At 54.4% G+C, this 22,946-nt stretch overlaps 1 protein-coding gene across 1 annotated transcript in view; it reads left to right on the top strand.

The window, feature by feature from the left end:
* Positions 1-22,479, top strand: part of LOC116880217 (actin-85C-like) — a 32,702-nt gene extending 10,223 nt beyond the window's left edge. Inside the window, exons 3-9 of the mRNA XM_032879084.1 lie at positions 3,190-3,318; positions 6,349-6,459; positions 9,532-9,616; positions 13,027-13,188; positions 14,986-15,174; positions 17,220-17,401; positions 22,328-22,479. Of these exons, the coding sequence (XP_032734975.1) occupies positions 3,190-3,318; positions 6,349-6,459; positions 9,532-9,616; positions 13,027-13,188; positions 14,986-15,174; positions 17,220-17,401; positions 22,328-22,471 (1,002 nt within the window). The 3' untranslated portion in view covers positions 22,472-22,479. The remainder of the gene's footprint in view (positions 1-3,189; positions 3,319-6,348; positions 6,460-9,531; positions 9,617-13,026; positions 13,189-14,985; positions 15,175-17,219; positions 17,402-22,327) is intronic.
* Positions 22,480-22,946: the final 467 nt, after the last annotated feature.

The raw sequence follows: 22,946 nt of genomic DNA, 5'->3' as shown, positions 1-22,946 counted from the left end.
GGCCCTGCCCCGTCCCCACACGTCCCCCAGCCAAACCAGCTGTGAGCTCCCAGCTCACGCAAGGACCATAACTCCTCGGGTTGACATGAGCCTGGCAGTCCTATGAGGAATGTCCCACGGTGTCCCTGCTCCCTGAAGAGGAGCCAGGAGCTTGAGAGGTGACTGGCCCGTGTCCCTGTGTGAGCACGTGACAGAGGCGGGACCCACCGAGTTAGAGGCCCTGGTGTGGAGTCACGTCCTTGGGGAGTTTGCCCATCCTGAGAGGGAGTGGTGGGGTAACGTGAGAACCCCAAACATCAGGGGTCCAGAAGGCCCGCGCCCGGGCCCTGCATCGCTCGGAGCAGTTCGTGGCAACGTTTCTAATCAGGCAGCTTGGATTAAGATGGACATTCCGACATGCGACTGCCTGGGGGACCAGGAGCAGCATCCCTGCCCCTTTCTGAGTGCGTAACAGCAGGTGACTGCCTCCTGGCTAGTGGGCGGATGGGGCTGTTTCTTCAAGACGACGAGCTCAGCACTAAAGAGTGGGGGCCGCGGGGCCGGGAGACCCCCATGCGCTCACCGCTCCCCGGCCTCAGCCCTCGGGTGACTTGGGGCAAATGGCCTCCAGAGCTCAGGTTCCTCTTGCACAAAATGCAAGTGTGCATGCCACATCGGGCTGCCGCTGAAGTGAGGGGGTGCCTGTGGGTGTGCTTAGCACGGCGTCCAGCCCATGGGTCTTGGGGAGCCGACAAGCGGTGGAGACGACACTGAGGGCGGGGACCATGACGAGTGTGCGTGTCCTGGGACAGCTGTACCAGAGTTGCAGGGACCGCTGGCTTCAAACCACAGAAGCTTGCTCTGTCCCAGTTCCAGAGGCCGCAAGTCCTCAACCAGGTGTGGGCAGGGCCGCATTCCCTCCAGCGCGCTGGGGAGGGGTCTCCTAGCTCCTCCAGCTGCTGGGGGCTCCCAGCGCCCATGGGCTCGCGGCGGTGTCCCCTCCAGCCTCTGCCCGGTCCCTCCTCTTCCCATCTCTGTCGCAGACCCCCGTCCCCACACTCTTACCTGGACACTTGTCACCGGCTTTAGCCCCCATCCCCCCCAGTCATCCAGGATGTTCTCCTCTCAATATCCTTAAGTTAACCACATCTGCAAGGACCCTATTTCCAAACACAGTCCCCTCCACATAGGTTCTAGAGGGTGGAGGCATACACAACTTTTGGGGGCCATCTTCCAACCCATTAGAGCTGGGTTCTGCCCCCTGTCCATAGGGCCCACCCCTGTCCCGCTCTGCGACTCTCAGGCTGGGACGTCCCCCCCATCAACCACCCCCAACGATGTTGCCAACCCACGCGCCAGAGGCAGACCGGGAGGTGGGAGGAGGGGCAGGTCTTCCTTGCTGGTTTCCTGCCTCTCCCCCAGCTCCGCCCGGCCTCCTCTGAGCTCTCCCTGCTACTCCATGTTCTCCGCCCCACGATCCTGGGGTCCTAGTCTCCGGGCATCTCAGTGTCCCCCGTTGGCTTGTTCGGGCTCCCTGCCTTGTGTCACCAAAGCCGCACAGTCAGTCCCTCTGTTTGCAATCCTTGGCGTGGCGCCTCTTGCCCCGGCAGGTGTGGTCATTTGCTCTGCGGGAGGAAAGCTGGATGTTGCACCACAGCCCCGGGGGTGGAAAAGCTCCCCATTCTGTGCGAGGAGTGGGAGGCAGGATTAGACATGAAAGAGGTTACGCACACGATAAGGCATAAAGTCTCAGGGAGAAAGACCAGATTCCTCGCCAGGGTAGACACGGGTGACCACAGTGGATTTCCAGTGCAGAAAACAACCCACCTGGACCTCGGGGCCCGGGGTGGTCTGGCTTTGGGTCCCGTGAACCCCTTGGCTGCTGCCCTCCCAGGCCTTAGGGCCGGCCCCTGGGCAGCAGGAGGTGAGTTTCTGTCTCCAAGGGGAGTCTGCATGTGACGGGACGCTCCGGGGGACTCGGCTCCACAGCCCCTCCCATGCCCTTCGGTCCGGTGGCAGGCCAGATGTGAGACCCCTCGAGGGAGCCCCGCGGCCACGGGGAGGCAGGCCCTCAGGCCGCCGCGAGCCCAGAAAACGTCCGAGGCAGGCCTGCAGGGATGGCCCTTCACGCCAGCCTGTCCTTTCTCGTTACAAAACGCATTCCCATCGGCGGCCTCCTTGAGTCGCTCCCCGACAGCACCATGGAGGGGAGCGCGGGACGGAGGACGGCGTCGCCATCCAACAGAGAGGAGACGGAGCTCGGAGCAGGCCTGGGTCTCCTGGCTAGTGCTTCTCCCCCAGCCCAAACCCTTCTGCCTAAAAGATGAAACCGCCCCATGAGAGGTGGGTGCACGTGAGCTGTGGCGACCTCCAAAATGGGCCCCTCCCTGAAACCCATCCCACCTGAGAGCACCTCGGGGCCGCAGCCCCACGCCGAGGCCATGCTTCCTTCGGGACACTCTTCGTCAACACCTGAGCACGGCAGGGACGCCCCGACAGACCCCTTTCTGCGGAACGTGGGGCTCCTTGCAGGAGTGACTGGTTAGCGTCCCTGGCAGCCATGCTAACTAACCCTCACAGCCTTCTAGAACACATACCCCGCACCCTCTCCTGAGCCCAGGCTCGGACCTGCCCCAGGCCCAGCAGGCACCCCCCGCGTTTCCCCTCACACAGGCGTGTTCCCTGCTATGATCCGCACTTTCCATCCTGGGCTGGTGTTTGCTTCTTGGTCAACACAGACTTACACACGGCCCGACGGTCACACCCCTGCTGAGGACGGAATAAGTGGTTTCCTCGGCCATGAAAGCTGCTCGGTCCGTCTTCCTCAAGAATCACGAAGTCAGTGAACCCGTAGACCCTCCCCCTGCCAATTTTCCAGAGCACGTGTAGAAGCTGGTGTCCCTCCCGACCCCTTCCCTTCCTCCACAGCCTCCCTCTCTCTCTCTCTCTCTCAGGTGATACACCCGCAAAGCAGACAAGGCGAGTGTCCTCGGGGGCACTCCTACCTTGCAGATCATTTGCTAAAACCTCTTAGCGGCATCTTGAAATTGTGTCCAGTCTTGAGGCCACGGCAGCCAGTGCTGTGACCTGGAACGGTCCCCCAGCGGGACATCAGGGCTCTGAGGCCCTACGCACGTGCACCAGTGCAGGGGAGCTGAGTGGAGGGGAGCCACTCTTGACAGCCCATCTGTCCTGGCCTGTGTCTTTCAGAATTTGTTGGTGGGGATGGAAGAGGAAGACTGGTTCATCGGAGACGAGGCTCAGAAAAGGCGAGGGGAGCTTAACCTGCAGTATCCTGTCGCCCGGGCAACCATCACTAACTGGGACGACATGGAGAAGGTGGGCTTAGCTTCTGTGGCGGGGGGATGAGCTCTAGGACATTCGGTGGCGTTCCTGCTGCCCTGGAACCTGGGGAGGGAGGTATCCCAGCCTCCGGGGCTCTCTCTGTCCCCGCAGACACTACATCACGCTCCTGACTACACGGGTTGTGGAGTCAGACCCCTGAGCCTGAATCCTGTCTCCGTGGCTTACTATCTGTGTCATTTTGGAAAAGCAACCCTCCTCCCTGGCCCTGTGTTTCCTTATCTGTAAGAAAGGGGTCTAATTCTTCCTTGTGCATCACACTTGTGTGAGGATTAAAGGAATGATGGACAAGGAATCCCTACTCCACTCCACACCTAGGACGGCCGTTTAAAAACCGCAACAATAGAAAATGGCAAGTGGCAGCCTCAGGACCTTGTACACAGCTGGTGGGAATGTAAAATGGTGCAGCCTCTGTGGGACACCGTATGGTGGTTCTTCCAAAAGTTAAAGGACTGAAAACAAGGACGGGAAGGACATCTTCATACCCATGGTCAGTGAGGCGTTACCACAGCCAAGACACAGGAACAAGCCAGGTGCCCATTGGCAGACGGACGGGTGAGCAAAATGTGCTGGATACGTATGGCAGACTATCACTCAGCCTTGAAAAGGAAGGACGTTTGGACACCGGCAACAACATGGCTGGACCTCGACATGACGCTCCATGAAATAAGCCCGACAAAAAAAGGACAAACGCTGCATGATCCCACCCTTAGTTGGAAGATTCATAGAAACAGAAAGCAGGATGATGGGTGCTGGGGGCCGGGGGAGCAAGAATGGGGGGTTAGGGCTTAAGGGGGACAGAGTTCTAGTTGAGGACAATAAAAAATTTCTGGAGACGGGAGGTGGCAACGGTCGCATGGCCATGTGAAGTGCTTCATGCCGCTGAAGTGTACACTTTCTTAAATGGTAGATCGATAAATTTTATGGTATGTGCATTTTACTGTAAGAATAAAATGCCTTAGTCCAGCACAGTACACATGTAATGAGAGTGGCTATTTGGACCACTCTGTCTCAGGATCTGAAGGTTCTGATCCGGGTCTCCATATATGGTTGAAGCTCGCATGCTCCCTGGGAAGAGAGATTAACTTTCTGTGCTTCATAACAAGCCATCCCAAAACTCAGAGACTTAAAACACTGATGGCCGCCTAGTACCTCTCATGGTTGCTGTGGGTCAGGAATCTGGCAGTAGCTCCATTGGGTGGTTCTGGCTTGGGGGTCCCTCGTGAGGCAGCAGTCTGGGGTCGCGTGGGACTGCACCATCTGAAGGCTCGACCGCGGCTGGAGGAGACGTGACCAAGGCCGCGTCCCGTGCAGCCGGCAAGGTGGTGCTTCTTGGGGACCCTCTGCAGGGCCGCTTGAATGTCCTCACGGCCTTGGTGGTTGGCCTCCCACAGAGGGAACAATTGAGTGGGTTGACATGAAGGCTTCAACGGCTGTATACCGCAGCCCTGAAGGCCACATGCCCTCACTTCTGCCGTATTCTCTAGGTGACACGAGCCAGCCCTGGTTCAGCATGGGCAAGGTCTGCCCCAGGCTGGATGCCAGGAGGCATGTGTCCCTGGGAGCCGTCTTGGAGGGTGGTTGTGCGAGGGTCCCTCCCAGATGCTCTTCTTATCTGCACAGCTGAGGTGGTGGCTGTGGGCGTGGCTGCAGCCCTCCAGGAGTGTGTGGCAGGGGCTGCAGAAACTGAAGCAGTGTAGACAGGTCTGGAGTGTGTAGCCCACCAGCTCGTGGGACCCCGGCCACCTGAGCTGTGGCTTCCACCCTTCCTTCCCCACCCTGTCCCATCACCGAGCCCTATAGAACGGACTTCCAGCGAGTCTTCAGCTGGTACCGGCCCTTGGTTTGGTTCTTGCCCGAATACCAGGATCATTGCAACAATCCTCCCTATGGGGCCCCTCCTCCTGCCTCACCCCTCAGTTCACCCCTACACAGTGTGCTGAGTGCCCCTCCTCCATCTGATCCTGCCACATCCCTGCTCCCGTCCGTCGGCAGCTGGACGTCCAGCCACGAGCCCACCCCTCTGGCTTTTGCTGTTTGCCAGGTGCCAGCTTGTTTGTGCTTCCGTGTCCTGGCCCCAGGCCCCCCTTTCCTGAGATGCTCCCCCCTCAGAACTTCCCCCAGAGAGGGTGTCCCTTACTTCTGTATTCAATTCTTCATGGAGCCTCCCTCCCCAGAGGCAGGCAGGACCTTCGTCCAGAGTAACTAATTGTTGCTTCTTGAACACCTACTGTGCGTCAAGCACTCTGCTGAGTGCTATGGCCTGAACCGTGTCCCCCAGTTTCCTCCGTTGGAGCCCTGACCCCCAGCACCTCAGAATGTGACCATATTTGGAGATGGGGTCTTAAAAGATGCAATTAAAGTAAAATGAGGTCACTAGGACGGGACCTTATATGATCTGACCGGGGTCCTTCTAAGAAAAGGACATTAGGACACAGATGCCCACAGAAGGACAACCCTGTGAGGACGCATGGAGAGGACAGCTGTCCACACACAAGGACAGAGGCCTCGGAGGACCTGGCCTGGCTGACTTCCCGCCTCCGGGGCTGGAAGACAATAATTCCTATAGTTTAAGCTGCTCGGGCTGTGGTACTTGTCATGGCAACCACAGGAAACAAATGTCCTAGGCTTTCTACAAATGTCCTGTTTGGTGATCAGTGATGTCCTCATGATCCTCTAGGAGGAAGGGAACATTTTCCGTTTTAAAGATGAGGAAATAGCTCGTAAAGTCTGGCACATACCTGGTGCCACGGTCCGTGCTGCCCTCTCTTGGGGCTCGTGTCCGAGCATCATTGTTTGCTCCCCTCCCCACTCAAGGATGGTACACAGCAAGAGGATCTGTGCCCCGCCCGCAGCCGCGCTGTCTTTCTTGCCGTGAACCCCACAGCGAACCCCACAGTTATATCTGCTACTGCAGAAGCCACTTGCGGTGTAGACAGGATCTGCCCCCTTGCAGGAGCTGGGCCGAGGCTCACCGAGACACCGTGTCGCCTTTTCTCGCCGCAGATCTGGCATCACTCCTTCTACCAGGTGCTCTGCGTCGCCCCCGAGCAGCATCCTCTGATGGTGACTGAGCCACCCTCAAACCCGATGTCCAGCAAGGAGAAGATGGCACAGGCAAGGGGCTGGGTCCTGGGCGGCAGGGACGGGGAGGGCAGCGGCTCCGGCCCCCTCCTGAGCCTCAGGGTGCCCTCGGGGTGTCACCTCTCTGCTGAGCAAGAGGCAGACAGGGGATAGATCTGCCCCCTTTGACTTTAGCAGTGAGCATGACGGCCACCATGGGAGAGTGCACCAAGGGGCAGCCGTGGGCGAGGAGTTTAATGTGACTTGTTCTGTTAGACCCGACAGCTGGGCTGTGGCAGTGCAGTTCAAGTCCCGCTGCACAGATGGAGACACGGGAGTGTCTAGGAGCGACAGTGTTAGGGCTGAGGCCGTAGGGCAGAAGGCTGGGGGACCCACTGCATCTGACCTCAAGGCCTGACCTCGCAGCCTCACCCTGGGTCTTGCCCTGTGGGTGGGGGGGCCTGCTCGGAGGTCCAACCCTGACTCGAGAGCTCCCATCTTCCCTGGGGCCCGATCTCCAGGAAGGGGTTGGTGGTAAGCATGGACGGATTGACCAGGTTGAACTGGATTGAACTGGTTCTCAGAGGTCGTTAAGGACAGACAGGTGGGAAGAGGAGGGTGCCCCCCCGTAGGCTGCACAGTCTTCCTTAGGGCTGGAGGGGGTCCAGGTGGGGAGGGGGCTGCAGGGGCTGCTGCTGGCTGTCCAGGTTCCAGTTACAACTAATGAGGACATCTGTGAACTAATTAAGCAAACAGCAAGTTTCCACCACCTGGCCCAGAGCCCCTAGAGCCCAGTGGCATCTCCTACAGTGAGCAGCGACCCAAAGGGCAGGCCAGGGCCCACGCTCCCACCTCACGTGGAGGAGGCGTGCTCCGTGGCCCAGAAACAGAGCACCAGCAGTCAGAGCGCAGGTGTGAGCTGTGCCTCATTTAAAACAAAGCCCGGAGGGGGCCAAGGAATCTTCCTCTGCACGCGGATGGGGAGATCACAGAAGTGGGCCACCGCTGGGCTCCACATGGACAGGGGCACAAAGCCCACGGCCTTGAAACGGCAGGAATCCGGTCTGAGACCCCCATGTGCCCATCAGTGACCCGGTGAGGTGGGGGAACAAGAGAGAAGCAAGGTTGTCCCCTGCGGGAGGGGATGTGCGAATCCTGAACTGTCTCAGGTTTCTCCACAGAATCAGAATGGTGGGACACACACACACACACGCAGACACACACACGCGCGTGCACACACACACACACACACACACACATAGAAAGAGACGGGGTCTAAGGGATTGGTTTGTGTGGTTATGGAGACTGACAAGCCCCAGGATGTCCACGGTGAGTCAGCAGGCTGGAGCCTTCTGGTCTAATCTGATCTTCAACTGATTGGATGAGGCCCACCCACCCTGGGAAGAGTAACTGGTGTTACGCAATCTGTCCATCTAAATGTTAATATTACCCCCAAACACCCTCATAGATGCCCTCAGAATGACGACTGACCACATGCCTGGGATCTGCATGCCCCAGTCAAATTGACATGTGAAATTAACCCTCGCACAAAATATTGCATGGGCCACCCAGCCTGTCTCTGGCCCTTCCCCACCTTTCCTGGGCCCACTGCCTGCCTGCCTTTCTGCCCCCAATCTCTCTGAATTCACCCCCTAATTACATCAAGATCCCAGCAGGAAAGCAGAGGGACCTCACATGGGGCCGTTCTGGGGAGACTTTATCGAAGAGATTACATACAAAGGTGAGCAGAAGTTTTAACACAGCGACAGGAGCTTGTGCAGAGTTCTGGGCCAGTAATGAGGAGCCATTGTCCCCTAAACCTGGCAGAGCCACGACTGGTTCAGAGCCTACAGATGGTCAGGATACTAATTGGGAATGCGGCAAATTCAAGTAAAAGCAATTCAGTTTCAAAATAAGGAATCGGTAAACTCAGAGTGTCTGTGTGATATCAGCTCTGGACCTTGCAATTAAGTCTCATATGCTACTGGATTCTTATAATTATAATATGGTACGTGATGCTGTATTGTTGTCATTAACTCACCTCCTCCGAGTAGTACCGATTTGTGTCTTGCTTACCAGTGTGTAATACACATGAAACTAATAAAACTGTATTTAAATACACATTTCATGGGGCACCTGGATGGCTCAGTTGTTGAGCGTCTGCCTTCAGCTCAGGTGATGATCTCGGGGTCCTGGGATCAAGCCCTGCATCAGGCTCTCTGCTCAGCGGGGAGCCTGCTTCGTCCTCTCTCTCTGCCTGCCTCTCTGCCTGCTTGTGATCTCTCTCTCTCTCTCTCTCTCTGTCAAATAAATAAATCAAATCAAAAAAAAAAAAGAAGAAGAAGAAGAAGAAAAAGAACTGTGAAGTCTTCTAGACCCCAGTGTCCTCATCTTGCAGGAGAATCATTCCCTCATCAGCCAACTTCACGGAGGCAGTGCCCTGCCTACCACCCCTGCCACCTCCTCCCTAACATTCTTGTCCACTGGTCTCCCATGTGTATGAACAATGTCCATACATCAGGGGGATGCCTTGCGCAGCGGAAGCAAGGATGTGTCTCCCCGCCCGCGCCCCCTGCCCTGTGTGCAGTCAGTACCTAGGACAGCGTTCTTGACCAAGCCGTGTGTGGACTAAGCGTCTGGTGCGCAGGTAACACACAGTAACTGATAGTTTGCGGTTTGTATCATAAAACAAGTAAATCATCCCATGTCTAAGTGTTGGGATTCGTGTAACGTCTGCCTATCCTCTAAGAGCAGAAAGAACAAAAGCGTGGAGGGGGCAATGTGGAGTCCACAGAGGCACTGGAGTTCAGCTTCGTCCCCATCACGATAACATGGTGGCCCAGAAGACGATGCAAGCCCCTCAGTCCCGTGACAGTCTGTTAGGTCTGCCCCGTAGGGTCCCTGGGAAGGATACAAGCCCACATTACAGACTGGGAAACAGCGCCACAGAGCTCCTGCGGCAGAGCTGGGATGAAGGCTGGCCTGCGCCCTGACTCCGTGTCTGGGTCTCTGGGCGAGCCGGGTGCCCCTGCAGATGGGCTCCGTGTGTCCTAGAACTAGGGGAAGACCCACCAGCTCTTCCGTACGCTGGCCTGACTGCCACTGCTTCCCGTTCCTTCTCCGCAGATCCTGTTTGAGACCTTCAACGTGCCCGCCCTGCACTTAGCCAACCAAGGAGTCCTTTCTCTCTACGCCTCCGGCCAGACCTCTGGTGAGTGGCCCTCTTGAAGCCCACGCCTGTCCCCTTCCTCCCTGCCAAATAATAAAGAGAAGGGTCCACAAGACGCACCCTGCACGGCCTTCCTCCCAACGGCCCTCCCTCCCTCCTGGATAAGCCATTTGCTTCCAGTCATCTTGAGGTGTTCCCGAACAGCTTTATCGAGGTGTCCTCGGTGTGCAACAAAGTCAGAGTGACTAAGGCACGCAATGTGAGAACTTTCAACGTGTGGACACACTCATGCTGCCGTCGGCACAGTCAAGATAACAAAAGTATTTGACGCTCCTAAACGTTTCCCCCCACTCCCCACGCTGCCCTGCTCCAATCTGTCCTCACACGAGTTTGCATTCTCTAGAATTTTGTATAAACGCTGTGGGGTATGCTCTCTTTTGTCTATGGCTTCCCCCCGCCCCGAAATAATTATTTGGAGATTTATTCGTGCCGCTGTTTATATCAATAGTGCATTTTTTTGTATCGCCAAGCAACATACCATTGTGTGAATGCCCCGTAGTTTGCAGATTCATTTACGTACGGATGGACATTTGGGTTCTTTCCAGTTGGCAGTTATTATAAATAGCGCTGCTGTGGATATTTGCCTACAAGTCTTTTCATGGACATACGCTTTCATTTCACTGGGGTAAAAATACCTAGAAGCCAAATGATTGGGTCAGAATGTAGGAGCATTTTAACTTTTTAAAAAATCTGCCAAGCTAGCTCCCAGCATGACTGCACACTCGGCTTGCGTTCCGCCAGCCTCGTGAGCATGGCGTGGCCAGTCTTCGTGGTAGCCCCTCTAGCAGGTGCACAAGGCATCTCGCTGGGGTTTTGACCTGTACGTCCCTGACAAGCAGGGGCAGGGACCGTGCCTTTGGGTGCCAATTTGCCACCCCCGTGTCTCCCTTGGTGAAGTGTCTATTCAAAGGTTTTGCCAAATTTTCACTGAGTTCTTCATCTTTTTTTTTTTTTAGGATTTAATTTACTTATTTATTTGAGAGAAAGAGAATGAGCACAAGTGGGCGGGGGAGGGGACAAGCAGACTCCGTGCTGAGTGCAGGGCCTGATGCTCAGTCCCAGGACCCCCACATCCTGACCTGAGCTGAAATCAAGAGTTGGATGTTCAACACACTGAACGGCCCAGAGGCCCGTGAGCTGTTTTGTTCATCTTGAGTTTTGAGAATTCTTTGTGTAATCCCAGTACAAGTCTCTCGCCAGGTATATGTTTTACAAAGACTTGTCCCCGGTCTCTGGCTTGGCTTTTTGTTTTCTTCAGCATGGGCTTTGAAGAGCAGAAGTTTCTAATGTCACTGAAGTCCGATTTACCCCTTTTTCTGTGTGTGTATGGATTATGCTTTTGGTATAGTATCTAAGAAACACACGCTGAACCCAAAGCTTTTCTGCTATGATTTCTCTCAGTGTGGAATACAGATGTGTATATGGAATATGGTACAAATCGAGTGTTTTTCTGGTGCACATAGATTCCAGTTGTGCCCACACTATTTGTTGAAAAGACCCTGCATTCTTCGCTGAATTATCTCCATGCATTTTTGGGAAAATCAGTTGTCCATATACATGTGGGTCTAGTTCTATACTCTGTTCTGTCCCATTGATCGATTTGTCTACCTGTAGGTTGATACCACATTGTCTTGATTACTGGAGCTTAATAAGTCTTAAAATAAGATAATAGTGCTATACCTTTTGTCTCTCTCTCTCTCTTTTTTTAAATAACATTTTGGCCATCCCAGGTTCCTGAATATAAATTTCAGAATCATTTTGTCAACTTCTCCCAAAGAAGTGTCTTTGGGTTTTGATCAGAATTTCGTTGAATTTATAGATCAGCCTGGGGGAAACTGACATCTTAACAACATTGTGTCTCCTGAGTAATAAATATGATATATCTCCTAAGTATTCTTAATTTCTCTTGGCAGTAATTTGCAGTCACAGTGTAAAAGTTGTAGAAATCGTTCATCGGATTTGTTCTAAGTATTTCATAAATTCGATTCTATTATAAATGGTAACTTTATTTCAATTTCTAATTGTTTAGCACAAGTATATAGGAGTACAATCGGCTTTTGTATACTGATATTGTATCCTGGCACCCTGACTAAACTCATTTATTAGTGCTGGTAGGATTTTCTGCTTAGGCAACCATGCCGTCTGTAATTTTACTTCTTTACTTCCAAACTGGGTGCCTTTTATTGTGTGTGCGTGTGTGTTTTCTTGCCTTGTTGCTCTGGCAAGAATCTCTACTTCCAAAGCCGTGGGAGCACACATCCTTGTCTTGTTCCTGACCTCAGAGGGAAATCATTCATTCTCACTGAAAGACTGAGAGCATTGTTAGCTGTAGGTTTTTCAGTTTGAGGAAGTTACCCTGTGTTCCTAGTTTGATGAGAGTGTTTTTGTTTTTAAATCATGAATGGACGTTGGATTTTGTCAAATGATTTTTTTCTGCCTCTGCTGATAAGATCATGTGGAACTTTCCCTTTTATTTCTTTACATGGTGAATTACATTAATTGATTTTTAAATATTAAAACAACCTTGTGGTCCTGAGATAAAACCCATTTGGTCATGACATGTTATCCTTTGAGTATATTTGCTAAAATTTTTTAGGAGTTTTGCGTCTGTGTTTACGAGGGATCTTGGTCTGCCACGTTCTCTCCTTATGATGTGCTGTCTCTCAGGGACCGTCGAGACCATCCTTTGTTGTTTGGTGCCCAGTATCTTGAAAACTATTGTTGCCTGTATTTCTGTTTTAGGTGTGTATGGGGGGACCCACTCTTTGTTCTCTACCTTAGCTAGATGAGGAGGTCTTCTTGACTCATTTTTGCTTCATTTTAAATGTGAAATCCTTGGTTACCAAATCCAGCACGTGAAAGAGGTCAACCAGCCAGACCCCTGATCTGCTGTGGGTGGCGCCATGAATCACCATTTCACACAAAGTGAAGCCTGAGTTTCCATGACCACATCACTTTGGGACTAGCACAGAGAGATGTAGTTTGCTTTGCTGACTGAAACATATGCCTCTCCCACTGCATCCAGCCTCTTCTGACACCCAAGTGCCACCCAGAGAGTCCCAGCACCTGAATCGATACCCAGTTTTTTAGGGAAGAAGCTATTAAGAGTAGAACATTCTTCTTCCTCTTTTACCCTTTGGCAACTGCTGCTGATCTCTATATATCTAGTTTAACAAGAATATTTGCAGGTTTTCTGTCCAAAACAGTTGGTCCCTGGTCTGATCTGGATAAGCTTTATCCTTGCACACTGCCCTACGGAAGAAAGTTTTCTCCCTAGGCCCTTTGCTTTCCCTCCAATGATTTCCCCTTTACCCTCTCTTCCTGCAGGCTTGACAATCGACAAGGGATGTCATGAACCCTGCATTATGATGCTGGTGTGTTCTCTTGTCTAGGAACAACTATTGAATCTGGAGAAGGAATGACATACTTTGTGCCTATCATTGATGGCTGTCCTCTGCATCAGTCGACCATCCAGATGGACATAGCGGGCCAAGACCTAACATTGTACCTCCTGCAACTATTGACAGACAGTGGGCACTCGCTGGTGAGCAGAGGTAGGACATTGCTCTTCTTGGCCAGGTGAACCAGTCCCTGGGGTATAATATTACCCACTTGGCTTACTTAACCTGTAGCCCTCAACTTGCAAAGCTAAAGCTACTTAAACATGGTTCAAGTTTTACAAACAACTCCATTTAGTGATTGTGATGGTGATGGTGGTGATGGTGATGATGATGATGGTGGTGATGGTGATGCTGGTGATATTGGTGGTCACGAGGGTGAGGATGGTGGTGATAATGGTGGTGGTGATGGTAGTGGTAGTGATGATGGTGATGGTGGTGATGAGGGTGACGATGATGTTGACGTTGACCTAACGATGATGATGACTGCTTAAGCTTTACACAGCACTTGCTTTGTGCAGAACACTTGGCTGAGCAAACACTTCACATACTTCCTGTCATTGCTTCATGCTCTGACACCAGGAGGGGGATTAGTTATCTCCACTGCAAGAGGAAGAGGCTTGGAGGAAGTAGGTGACTTCAACATCACATGACTAGCAGGTGTATCCCCGCGATCTGAACCCAAGGACTCCAGATGAGGATGTGTCTGTTCCACTTTGCACCCACTTCCCGTGCTAGGTACCCAGATGTGTAACTTGCGTGACACCCATTCCCCACAAGCCTGCAGTCCTGCATTATACTTCCCGGTCTTCCCAGGCCAGAGGTCTGTGTCCAGAGCCACACAAAGTGTGGAACGCTTCAGAACAGCAGCGATTAGAGGAAAGCAAGGGGAAGTGAGAAGGATCAGCCAGGACAAAGGCACTTTGTGGGCAGCTCACACTCACCAAGGTCTTATGTGCGTTGTCTCACCCCATCTGCATGGCCATCCTGGGAGTGCAGATTAATCCCAGTCTTAGAGATGAGGAAAGGGAAGGCTAACAAGAGAGCGAACTTGCATAAAGCCAAGCTTGGTAAATGGCAGAGGCAGGATTTCAACCTAGGTTCGTCTCACCAAAGCCCAAAGTAGGTGAGGAGGAGGGAACTGCCAGGAGAGTGCAAGGTCCCAGAAGCCAAGTAGAGAGAAGGGAGAGAGAAGGGAGTGGCCAGCAACACCAGCTTCTGGAGGGAAAGAAGCCGAGGAAGAACTGAGGAGAGCGGCAGGATTCTGGAAGAAGGAAGGCAGGACAGACGCAGACGGAGCCGTTTAGGGGGAGGGGTGGGGGCCGAAGTCGGGTGCCAGGGTGGTTTCTAGGCAGGCAGGTGCTGGGAGCTCCGATCCAAATTCAAAAGCAGCGGTAGGCAAAATAGAAAACCATACATAACACCAAAAGACATAGCAGGCTCTAAAACTCGTGGTCAGCCACCCAGAAGGTGGGAGGGTGTGACCTTCCAGATGTTTCCGGGTCAGGGGGCCTGCCGGCTTAGGCGGTTGTCCACAGGAGGGGGCGGCTGGGAGCTGTGTGCAGCCAGCCTTCACAGCAGGTGGGCATGGGCGCACCCACAGCAGCCAGTATTTCAACAGATACCAAGACGGGGTTTGATTTTCCAACCCCCTAAAAACACACACCGTACACAGTAGAAATCAACGTACGATGCTGACGTTTCCCAAATGCTGGTGTCACACTTTAGGATCCTCTGATCCACCACTCTCGTTCACAAGCCTGGGCCCCAGCACATGGTACAGACCAAGAGGGGCTCGGATCTGAGATGGACGCAGGAATGGGTTCTGTGACTGGCGCCACGTCCCCACCCGGAGGAGCCGAGTCTCCAGGAAGATGCTCCCAGGGTGGGCAGAATGCTGCTGCGAACCATCTCGGTCACACCCTTCCTGTCCCCCTCGCCTCTCCCCCGCAGGTGACTGGGAGTACATCCGGGACATAAAGGAAAAATGCTGCTACGTGGCTTCGGACTTCAAGAAGGAGAAAGTGAAAGCCAGCTCTCCTTCCTACGCACGGAGGTTTCAGCTGCCCGACGGCCAGGAGATCACCCTGGGGTCGGAGAAGTTCCTCTGCCCCGAAGGGCTTTTCCAGGCAGACCTCATGGGTGAGCGGAGGGACGGGACCCGGGAGCCCAGGCGTGAACCGGGGGCCGCCGGAAGGGGGATGGAGCCCAGCAGCCAGGAGGGACCGTTGCTCCGAGTACGAGTTGGAGCCGCCCTCAGAAGTCCTGGGACCTCCGCGATCACTTACTAAGTGTGTGCGTGTGCCTGTGACTTAGGCGGCCCCTGTTCGTGGGCTGGAGGCGTCCGTCCCCCCTGACACCTCCTGTGCTTCAAGACGAGGAGACCCAGTGCAGAACACCGAATAGTTGTCAGGTGTCCCTGGGTCCTACGCGGCACTGCGCATGTCTTCCGTTAGGTGTTGGCCACACTCCTCCTGCTCACAAAAGAATTTGAAATATACAAATGGAGGCAGATCAGGGGAGCTAAAACCATAGGTCTGGAAGGAACTTCAAACGTTTGGCTGATGGAGGGATTTTTTTTTAGTTCCGGCATAGTGAACATGCCGTGTTGTGTTAGTTTTAGGCGTACAATGCGCTGACTCGGTGATGCTAGACACCCCCTTCGTCCCCATCTCCCGCTCCCCCATGCCCCGCTCACCTCCCCTCTGCGGACCATCAGCGAGTTCTCTGCAGTTAAGGGTCTGTTTCTTGGTTTGTCTGTTTTTTTTTTTTCCCTTCCTTTGTTCATCTGTTTTGTTTCTTAAATTGCTCATTCATGTGAAATCACAGGATATGTGTCTTTCTCTGATTTATTTCATTTCGTCTTACACCTTCTAGCTGCATCCATGTTGCTGCCAATAGCAAGATTTCTCTCCTTTTTATGTCTGAGTCGTAGTCCTTTGTGTATGCGCGCCTCCCCTTCTCTGCAGCCTTGTTTACAATGGCCAGACTGGGGAAGCAGCCACGCTGATCTGGACGTCTTAAATGAGAGCTGAGTTGGCTAAGCTCCCAGCAGGCAGGACAGGACGGGAAGAAAGTGATGGATTATAAAATCCCCATTGACTGGGAAGATTTCCCGGTTGTCACGGAAAACCAAATATTTCTTGGAATCAATTTTTTTAATAATTGCTGACATTTATAAGAGATGGGGGGAATAAAAGGACCAAGCCCCTTCCCTGGGATGCGTGCCTGGTAAGGACATGACTTTTACACCTAGTGCGGGTGAGCAGGTGAAAAGCACCCCTGCTGTTCCCCTTGGACTATGTGGGGGACAGAGGCTTCAAACACGGCACGTGCCCCCAAAACATTAAGTGGACCCATGCAACTGACACTGAAGGGAGTCCCTCCCCCATGGTGTGAATTCACACACACACACACACACACACACACACCCCGCCAAGTCTGGGTCGACCTCAGTGAGCAGGGACACCGCTGACACCTTGACAAGAGTGGAGTGTTTGCAGCCTGAGCTCGTGCTCGCTGGACCTGCCACATCCTGGATGATTCCAGAAGACCCACCGTTGCAGACTTCACCCCGAAGCTGCACAGTAGGTAGGCGCTATCCCACACGAGGAATCGAGGCATCCTGCCCCTGTCTCTAAGGGCTGCTGCCCTCAGAGCTGTGTTTATGTATGTGGACTAATGATGAGTCTGGAAAGGGTGTTAAATCGACACATTGTGGCCATGATTCTGCAACAGACACAAACATCAGGTCCTTCCATGGTACGCCTGAAACTAATACAATGTTGGTGCCAATTATACATCAATAAAAAGTTAATACTTTTTTTAAAAAAAGGAGGAATCAGTATAATTCTTCAGGCCACCTGAGCAAGGACATCCATTCCTAAAGCAATCGATGGCATAAAATTAAAGGTAATAAACATCAGTCACATTCGGATACACATCATGTCCGAGGACAGCGGAGAACTGATACTTAGTTACTCAGCTGTTGGCTGTTGAGGCCCAGGGTTGTGCCATGTTGTTGAAATCCGTAAGGGCCCTGGGGTCACGGTGCTAGTGTCCCCCCCCCCCCCGCCCCAGCTCAGTCTGCCCCTTCCTGGAGCCACGGAGGAACGAGCCTGAGGGTGCTGCGGGCTGGCACCCGGTCCCCACGCCTCTGCCTCCCCCCTCCCCCGCCCTCACTACAGGGAGAAACAGCCTGGGCATCCACATGAAAGCCTTCCGGAGTGTCAGCTCCTGCAACCCTGCCCTCTGGAAGATTCTCTTCGGCCACATGGTTCTGTCCGGCGGCACCGGCTGCTGTCCCGGCCTGCGCTTCCGGCTGCAGAGGGAAATAGCCACCCTGGTGTCCCCCACCATCAGCGTGAAGGTACGGTGTCCCCCGCCCCCCCACCGACCCTCCCTTCAGGGACTTCCTGGGTTCAGGCCACAGATATTTCTAGAATCCCAGGGTTCCTGGTGTGCCTGGCATGCGGGCGGGGGCTTAGGGAGGGATCAGTGAACCGAAGTCAGGAGAATCCGTGGCTTCCATTCCAGTCAGGGGAGGGAGCCGTAAGCAGGACCAGTCAACACACTGGGAAATAAGTGTGTTAGGAGAGGCTGTCAGCCAGGGGGTGGGGGGCAGCGAGGGGAGGAGGGGCGAGGGGTCAGAGTGGGTCTCCCCGGGAAGAGGCTTGAAGGCGCAGGGGAGACGCGGGGATATCTGAGCCAGCTCTGTCGGGCCGAGGGAGCGGCCCCTGGGGCGGCCCAGGGCTCTGCTTCCAGAAGGAGGGGTCCAGAGGGGGTGGGGGACTGAGATCTGAGATGCTGTGTGAGGGTGGCTGGGCGGCCTCCGGGCTGACCGTGGGGGCGGGGCGCGGGCTGGCAGCTGCAGGTGCAAGGTGGGCCTATGTTCCAGCGAGGGGCTCTAAGGCCAGGGAGACCCCAGGGAGGGACGTAGACCGGGAGGACCAGCTCAGGTGGCCGAGGGGGAGGAGAGGGGAGGTGACGGTGCAGACACAGACCAGCTGTCAGGGTGGGCGCAGAAGGCCCAGAGTCTTGCCTTAAAGCTGGTCACCTGCGGGAGGAAAGCAGGGGCCCCGCCCGGCTCTGCCCCTGCACGGGCTTCCCACCCTGCCCGGGCTTCCCACCCTGCCCTCCCCTGTGAAATTGTTATCTATGTGTTTCGTTTTAAATTAACAGCCTGTATTTTTTAGGGAAGTGTTAGGTTTCCAGGTAAATGGAGTAGAAGGAGTTCCTATACAGCCTCCCACCCCTGCCCGTGGCACGCACAGTCTCCGCGGCTACACACGTCTCACCCGAGTGAGTTTGTCACAGCCGGTGAGCCGACATCCACGCATCACGGCCAGCTGGGGTCCGCAGCCGGCGGAAGGCTCCTCTGGGGCTCATATGCCCCGCAGGTGCGAGGGATGTGTGATGGCAGGTGTCCACGGTGACACTATGACCCAGAGTCCCTCCGTGCCCTGGGACCAGGACCGTGTCTACGCATTCACCCCAGCCCAGCGCTGGGACCCACCGGTCCCTCGCTGTCCCCTTGCCGTGCTTTCTCCGGACTGTCGTGGGCGTGGAATTCCACCGCGTGCAGGATTTTCAGACTGATTTCTTCCCAACCCCATTTTCCAAAACTGCTTTTCTTTTTTTTTCTCTTTAGGAAAGTAGCCCATGGTCGTGGCAGAGAATATGTAAGCAAAGTCTGGGTCCCAGGTTTAGAATTTCTGGCCCCGCTCGCACAGTGAAGAGCGTACCTTCCTGTCCGTCCCCCTAACTGGACTGAATCGGGTCTGGCACGAGCCCAGCCTGGCTGGCCGCGGCTGGAGGGACCGAGTTGCCCATGCACTGTGGGTTCAATAATGGCTTCTCCCCCGTCAGCGACCCTGGGCCAAGGGTCGCCCTCCCCCCAGCTGTCCTCCAGCTTTGCTCTTTGCTCACTTCTGGCCTCACAGCCTCTGCTGCACACAGTGGCTCGTCTCAGAGCTGGGCCTCAGGCTCCAGGACCAGCTACATGCGTGCCCTTCATGGGTGCTTCTGCGGCGGGCTCGTGGGAGCCCCTGGCAGGGAGACGCCAGCCCCCTCGTGCCCTGTGGCCCGTGCTCACGGCCCCCCTTTGCATCCTCCCTGGGAGGGGGAGGTATGGACACGCAGCAACCCGGGGGGCAGGGGCTGAGCCGCTGTGTCAGAACTTGTCCCTCCAGACCCGTGGACACCATTTCCCCAGACTCCACAAGTCACTCTGCATCACCCTCCCCCCAGGGTCCAGAGGCAGGAAGTGTGGACGGACTGAATCCCATTTCCTGAGCTTCCCATCCCTGCCAGCCGGGATTTCAGATCTGCTCGCAGGCAGGGCCCTCTCCAGGAGAACTTTCTGGCTCAGCCCTCAGCGTATCTTCTGCTACCTGCCCAGAGCCCCACCCGCCCTCTGGCATCCCCTCCCTTCCTCCCTCTGCCCCAGGGAGAGGTGGGCCAGGGAGGACCGTGAGAGCAAGCCCAGAGCAGACATCCTCGTTCTGGGTGGCGTCTGTCCCTCCTTCCCCCCACGGCAGGCAGTCACTGGAATGACAGACAAGAATCGGGAACCCCGAGGAAAGCAGACGCTCCAGCTGGAACAAGTGGACAGGGGCAAGGTGTCCTCCTTGCACGGCCTCAGCCCCCTTCGTGTGGATAGCGTAGGATGCAGACAGCACAGGGGAAACCACCACCCACCCTCCTTCCCCCACACCTGCAGCCCCCCTCCCGAAATGCTCGAGGCTGCACGCGCTGCTTTTCGAGCAGTGGGCCCCGCCCGTAGTTCCTGAGTCTTTGGTGTGCCTCACCTGAGCGTAGGTTGCAAAGACGTCCGTGATCTTGGCAACCTACAGCAGGCCTGCCTCGTCACCCCCGAAGCCCGCAGCCCCCTTACTCCTTTGCAGGCGACATCTCAAGCGTTCACCCCTCAGCCTCCCTGTGCAGGTCCTGCGCCCTGTGAACAGCCCAGTGCTGTTCACTGCCCTTCTCTTGGCTCTCGAGAGCACCCGGGGCTGTTGCCCACAGTGAGCCTTCACTAAATGCAAACGTAAAGTATGGCTTAGCCCAGAACAGAAGGAAAGGGAGTGTCACATCCTGCCTTTGTGCAAAGCAACCTGACCCCCTCTGCCGTGGGAATCTGACTGCCCCCCTCCCCCACAGCTGGGCTGAGCTGTGGACCAAGCTCTTCCATCCACCCTTCTTCTGAGTCCTCAGGAACCCCTCCCAGGACCCCCCAAACTTCTCTGCATGAGGCTGGAAGGTGCACCTGGTCCCCTTAGCTGGGTTGAGACTCAGCTCTGCCACAGCCTCGTTCCCCCTGTCTGCACTCTCCCTGGAAGGGACGGGAGGTAGAACACATGAAACCCTCCCTCTGAAGGAGAGAAAAACTCTGTCCCTAAAAGGAGCTCATCCTCCTTCAGAGAAGAGCTGGTTCCCACGAAGCCAACTTGGAAAGTCATCAAACCTCCCAACAACCGGGATCCTGCTCGAACGATGTGCTTGGGATAAAACCTCAGTCGTGATTTCCCCTTATTTCTTTCGAATGGCTTTTCCCTTAGGATCCACTTCTAGATGTGGATTTCCTGAGCCAGAAATGTGTGCACAGCAAAAGCTTATTGGAACCTACGGAGTAGCCAGGCTCTGGGCTGGTCGGCACAAGACAGACAGCGGCACACCTGTGTCAGCTCGTCCTGGCATGGGGACAGTGGGCTGCTCTTTATTTATTTATTTACTTTGCCTTTTTGGAAATGGAAGGATAGTTGACCCAGCGATGCTGAAAGTCTGTCTCTTGTGTTTGCTGTTATATTGTGTCAACGTTGGGATCCCTGTAGGCATGGCTGCCCCTGCTACCATGCAGCCCTACCCCAGGGGTACTGACTCTGCGCCTGGCCATCCTCACCTCGTGACTTATTCCCTGCCTAACTGGACACCTAGTCCTCCCTGCCTCCGCCCCCTGTTTTGCATGACGCCACAGTTTTTAAGAGACTCGTCCCAACTGAAGGGATGGAAAGCAAATCATTGTTCTTGTTTATTTCTGTAATGACTACTGAAGGTGACTCATTCTGCAAATGTTTCCCAGCTGTTTGTGGTTTTTCCTCTTTTTCTTCTCTCTCTCTCTTTTTAAGCATATTATTGCTTATCTCAACACTTTGGGCATTTTCCTGTTGGTTGTGTTGCGTTCTTCCGAATGCATAAACCACCCACAGTTTTGGGCAGGCTTTGTTTGCTTTTGTGTGTCCAGAGAAGACACAGACGGAGTAAGTGACTCTTACAGGTGACAGCCTATTGGTAGCAATAAAGACAGATGGGGACTCTGGGTGCCGGGGACTGGCTCTCTCCTCTACCCAATGCCTGACACTGAACATGCTCTTTTCCCCCCTTCTGACTCTTCCTTGTTTGTTTGTTTTTTCCTTTAAAATTTCTGCAATATTTCTTTTCCTAACCACTAGCAACAAATGCTTCCAGCCAGGCAGGGTCCTGTGGTGCGACAGATCGAGAGTAACCGAACCTGATACCTTGTCCTCCATCATCCCACCTCTAGTCAGACCCTGGGCTTTCCAAGTCCTTGCTCCAAATCCCTTTTCCCCACTGACTCTGCAGCCAGGCGTTTGCCTTGCTGTTTTAGAATAAGGCTGTTCCAGCGTGGGGTGTCTACATGCCTTTAGGAAAGTCTGTGAACGCAGGAGGATGGCACCTGTCTGTCCTTGAGCAGGTGGATTTAGCCTGGAGCCTCAGGGGTCCCACCTGGGGATGGGCGTGGTGATGTGTGGCTCCTCCCAGTGCAGAGGGCTCTGGGCTTGGCTTGGAAGCCCTGCTCTCCCAGAATCAAAGGTGTCAGTCCTCGCTGAGCCTGAGTATGAAGCGACAGGGATCTCTCCAGGTTCTTTGATTCCCTGTGGGTTTTGTTGTGCTCCTCTGTATTTTCTAATTTTTCTGCAAAACACGTATGCCTTCCACATAGACTTTGTAGAAGTTGAAGATGTGTCATGTGATTTGGAGTGAGTCTAAGAGCCAAGGGTTAGTCCTTTCAGCTCTTGCCTCTTTTATGCTGTAGTTTAAACCACAGGCCGACATGTGGGGACCAACAAGCATCCTCAAAAGTTGGAATAACCTGTATTTGCAGGGAGGGAAGAAACGACCACCCACTAGGTTCGCTTAGGGGCTGCAATTTTTTGTCCCAAATTTGGAGTAGTATTTTGATTCTGGCTTCTTCCTTTCTCTCCCCAACCCTCCCACCCCTCCCTCACCCCTCCTCTTTGCTCTCCCCCAACCCTTCGTCCTCCGCCCTCTCCAGGTGTCCAGCTGCCCCTCTTCCATACACAGCGCCTGGCTGGGTGGCTCCATCCTGTGCTCGCTGTCCACCTTCAAGGACATGTGGGTCACCAGCAAGGAGTACAAGGACATTGGTGCCTCTATCGTCAGGAGGAGAACCTTCTAACTTGTGGCTTTGTGTATCCCATCACTTGCCCCATCAATGCCAAGCCCGGGCTGAGCCCCAGCTTGGTTGAATTGATCAGAGCTCAGAACCAACTTGAACATGAGGGGGCCCTTCCTCGCCAGACTTCCGTAGAAGTGGTCAATAAAGGACAGACACTCTCTGTCTGGCAAGGCTTGCAACATCTTGGGGCACTCACTCCACTAACACAGGGTGGTGAAGGGGAGGGGATTTCTGTGGACCCCCTGGAGACCGGTCTGCACAGCTAAGTGTGTGACAGTAAGCAATATCCCCCAGGCTCAGTGCCATAACCCAAAGACTGTTTCCCCCTCACGCTGCATGTCCATTGACAGCCAGCAGGGCTCTCTCCAGCATCATCCTCACTCCAGAATCCAGCCGGCAGAGCAGACGCTGTCTGGAACATTGGCATTTACTGTGGGTGAGCATAAGAGTGCCCTGGTGTGGGCCTTCCATGGGC

This window comes from Lontra canadensis, unplaced genomic scaffold, assembly GCF_010015895.1.
Source record: "Lontra canadensis isolate GAN:19392208 unplaced genomic scaffold, GSC_riverotter_1.0 scaffold66, whole genome shotgun sequence".
Classification (NCBI taxonomy): Eukaryota; Metazoa; Chordata; class Mammalia; order Carnivora; family Mustelidae; genus Lontra; species Lontra canadensis.
The sequence above is the reverse complement of the archived record's forward strand: the minus strand, read 5'-3'. Positions and strand labels throughout refer to the sequence as shown.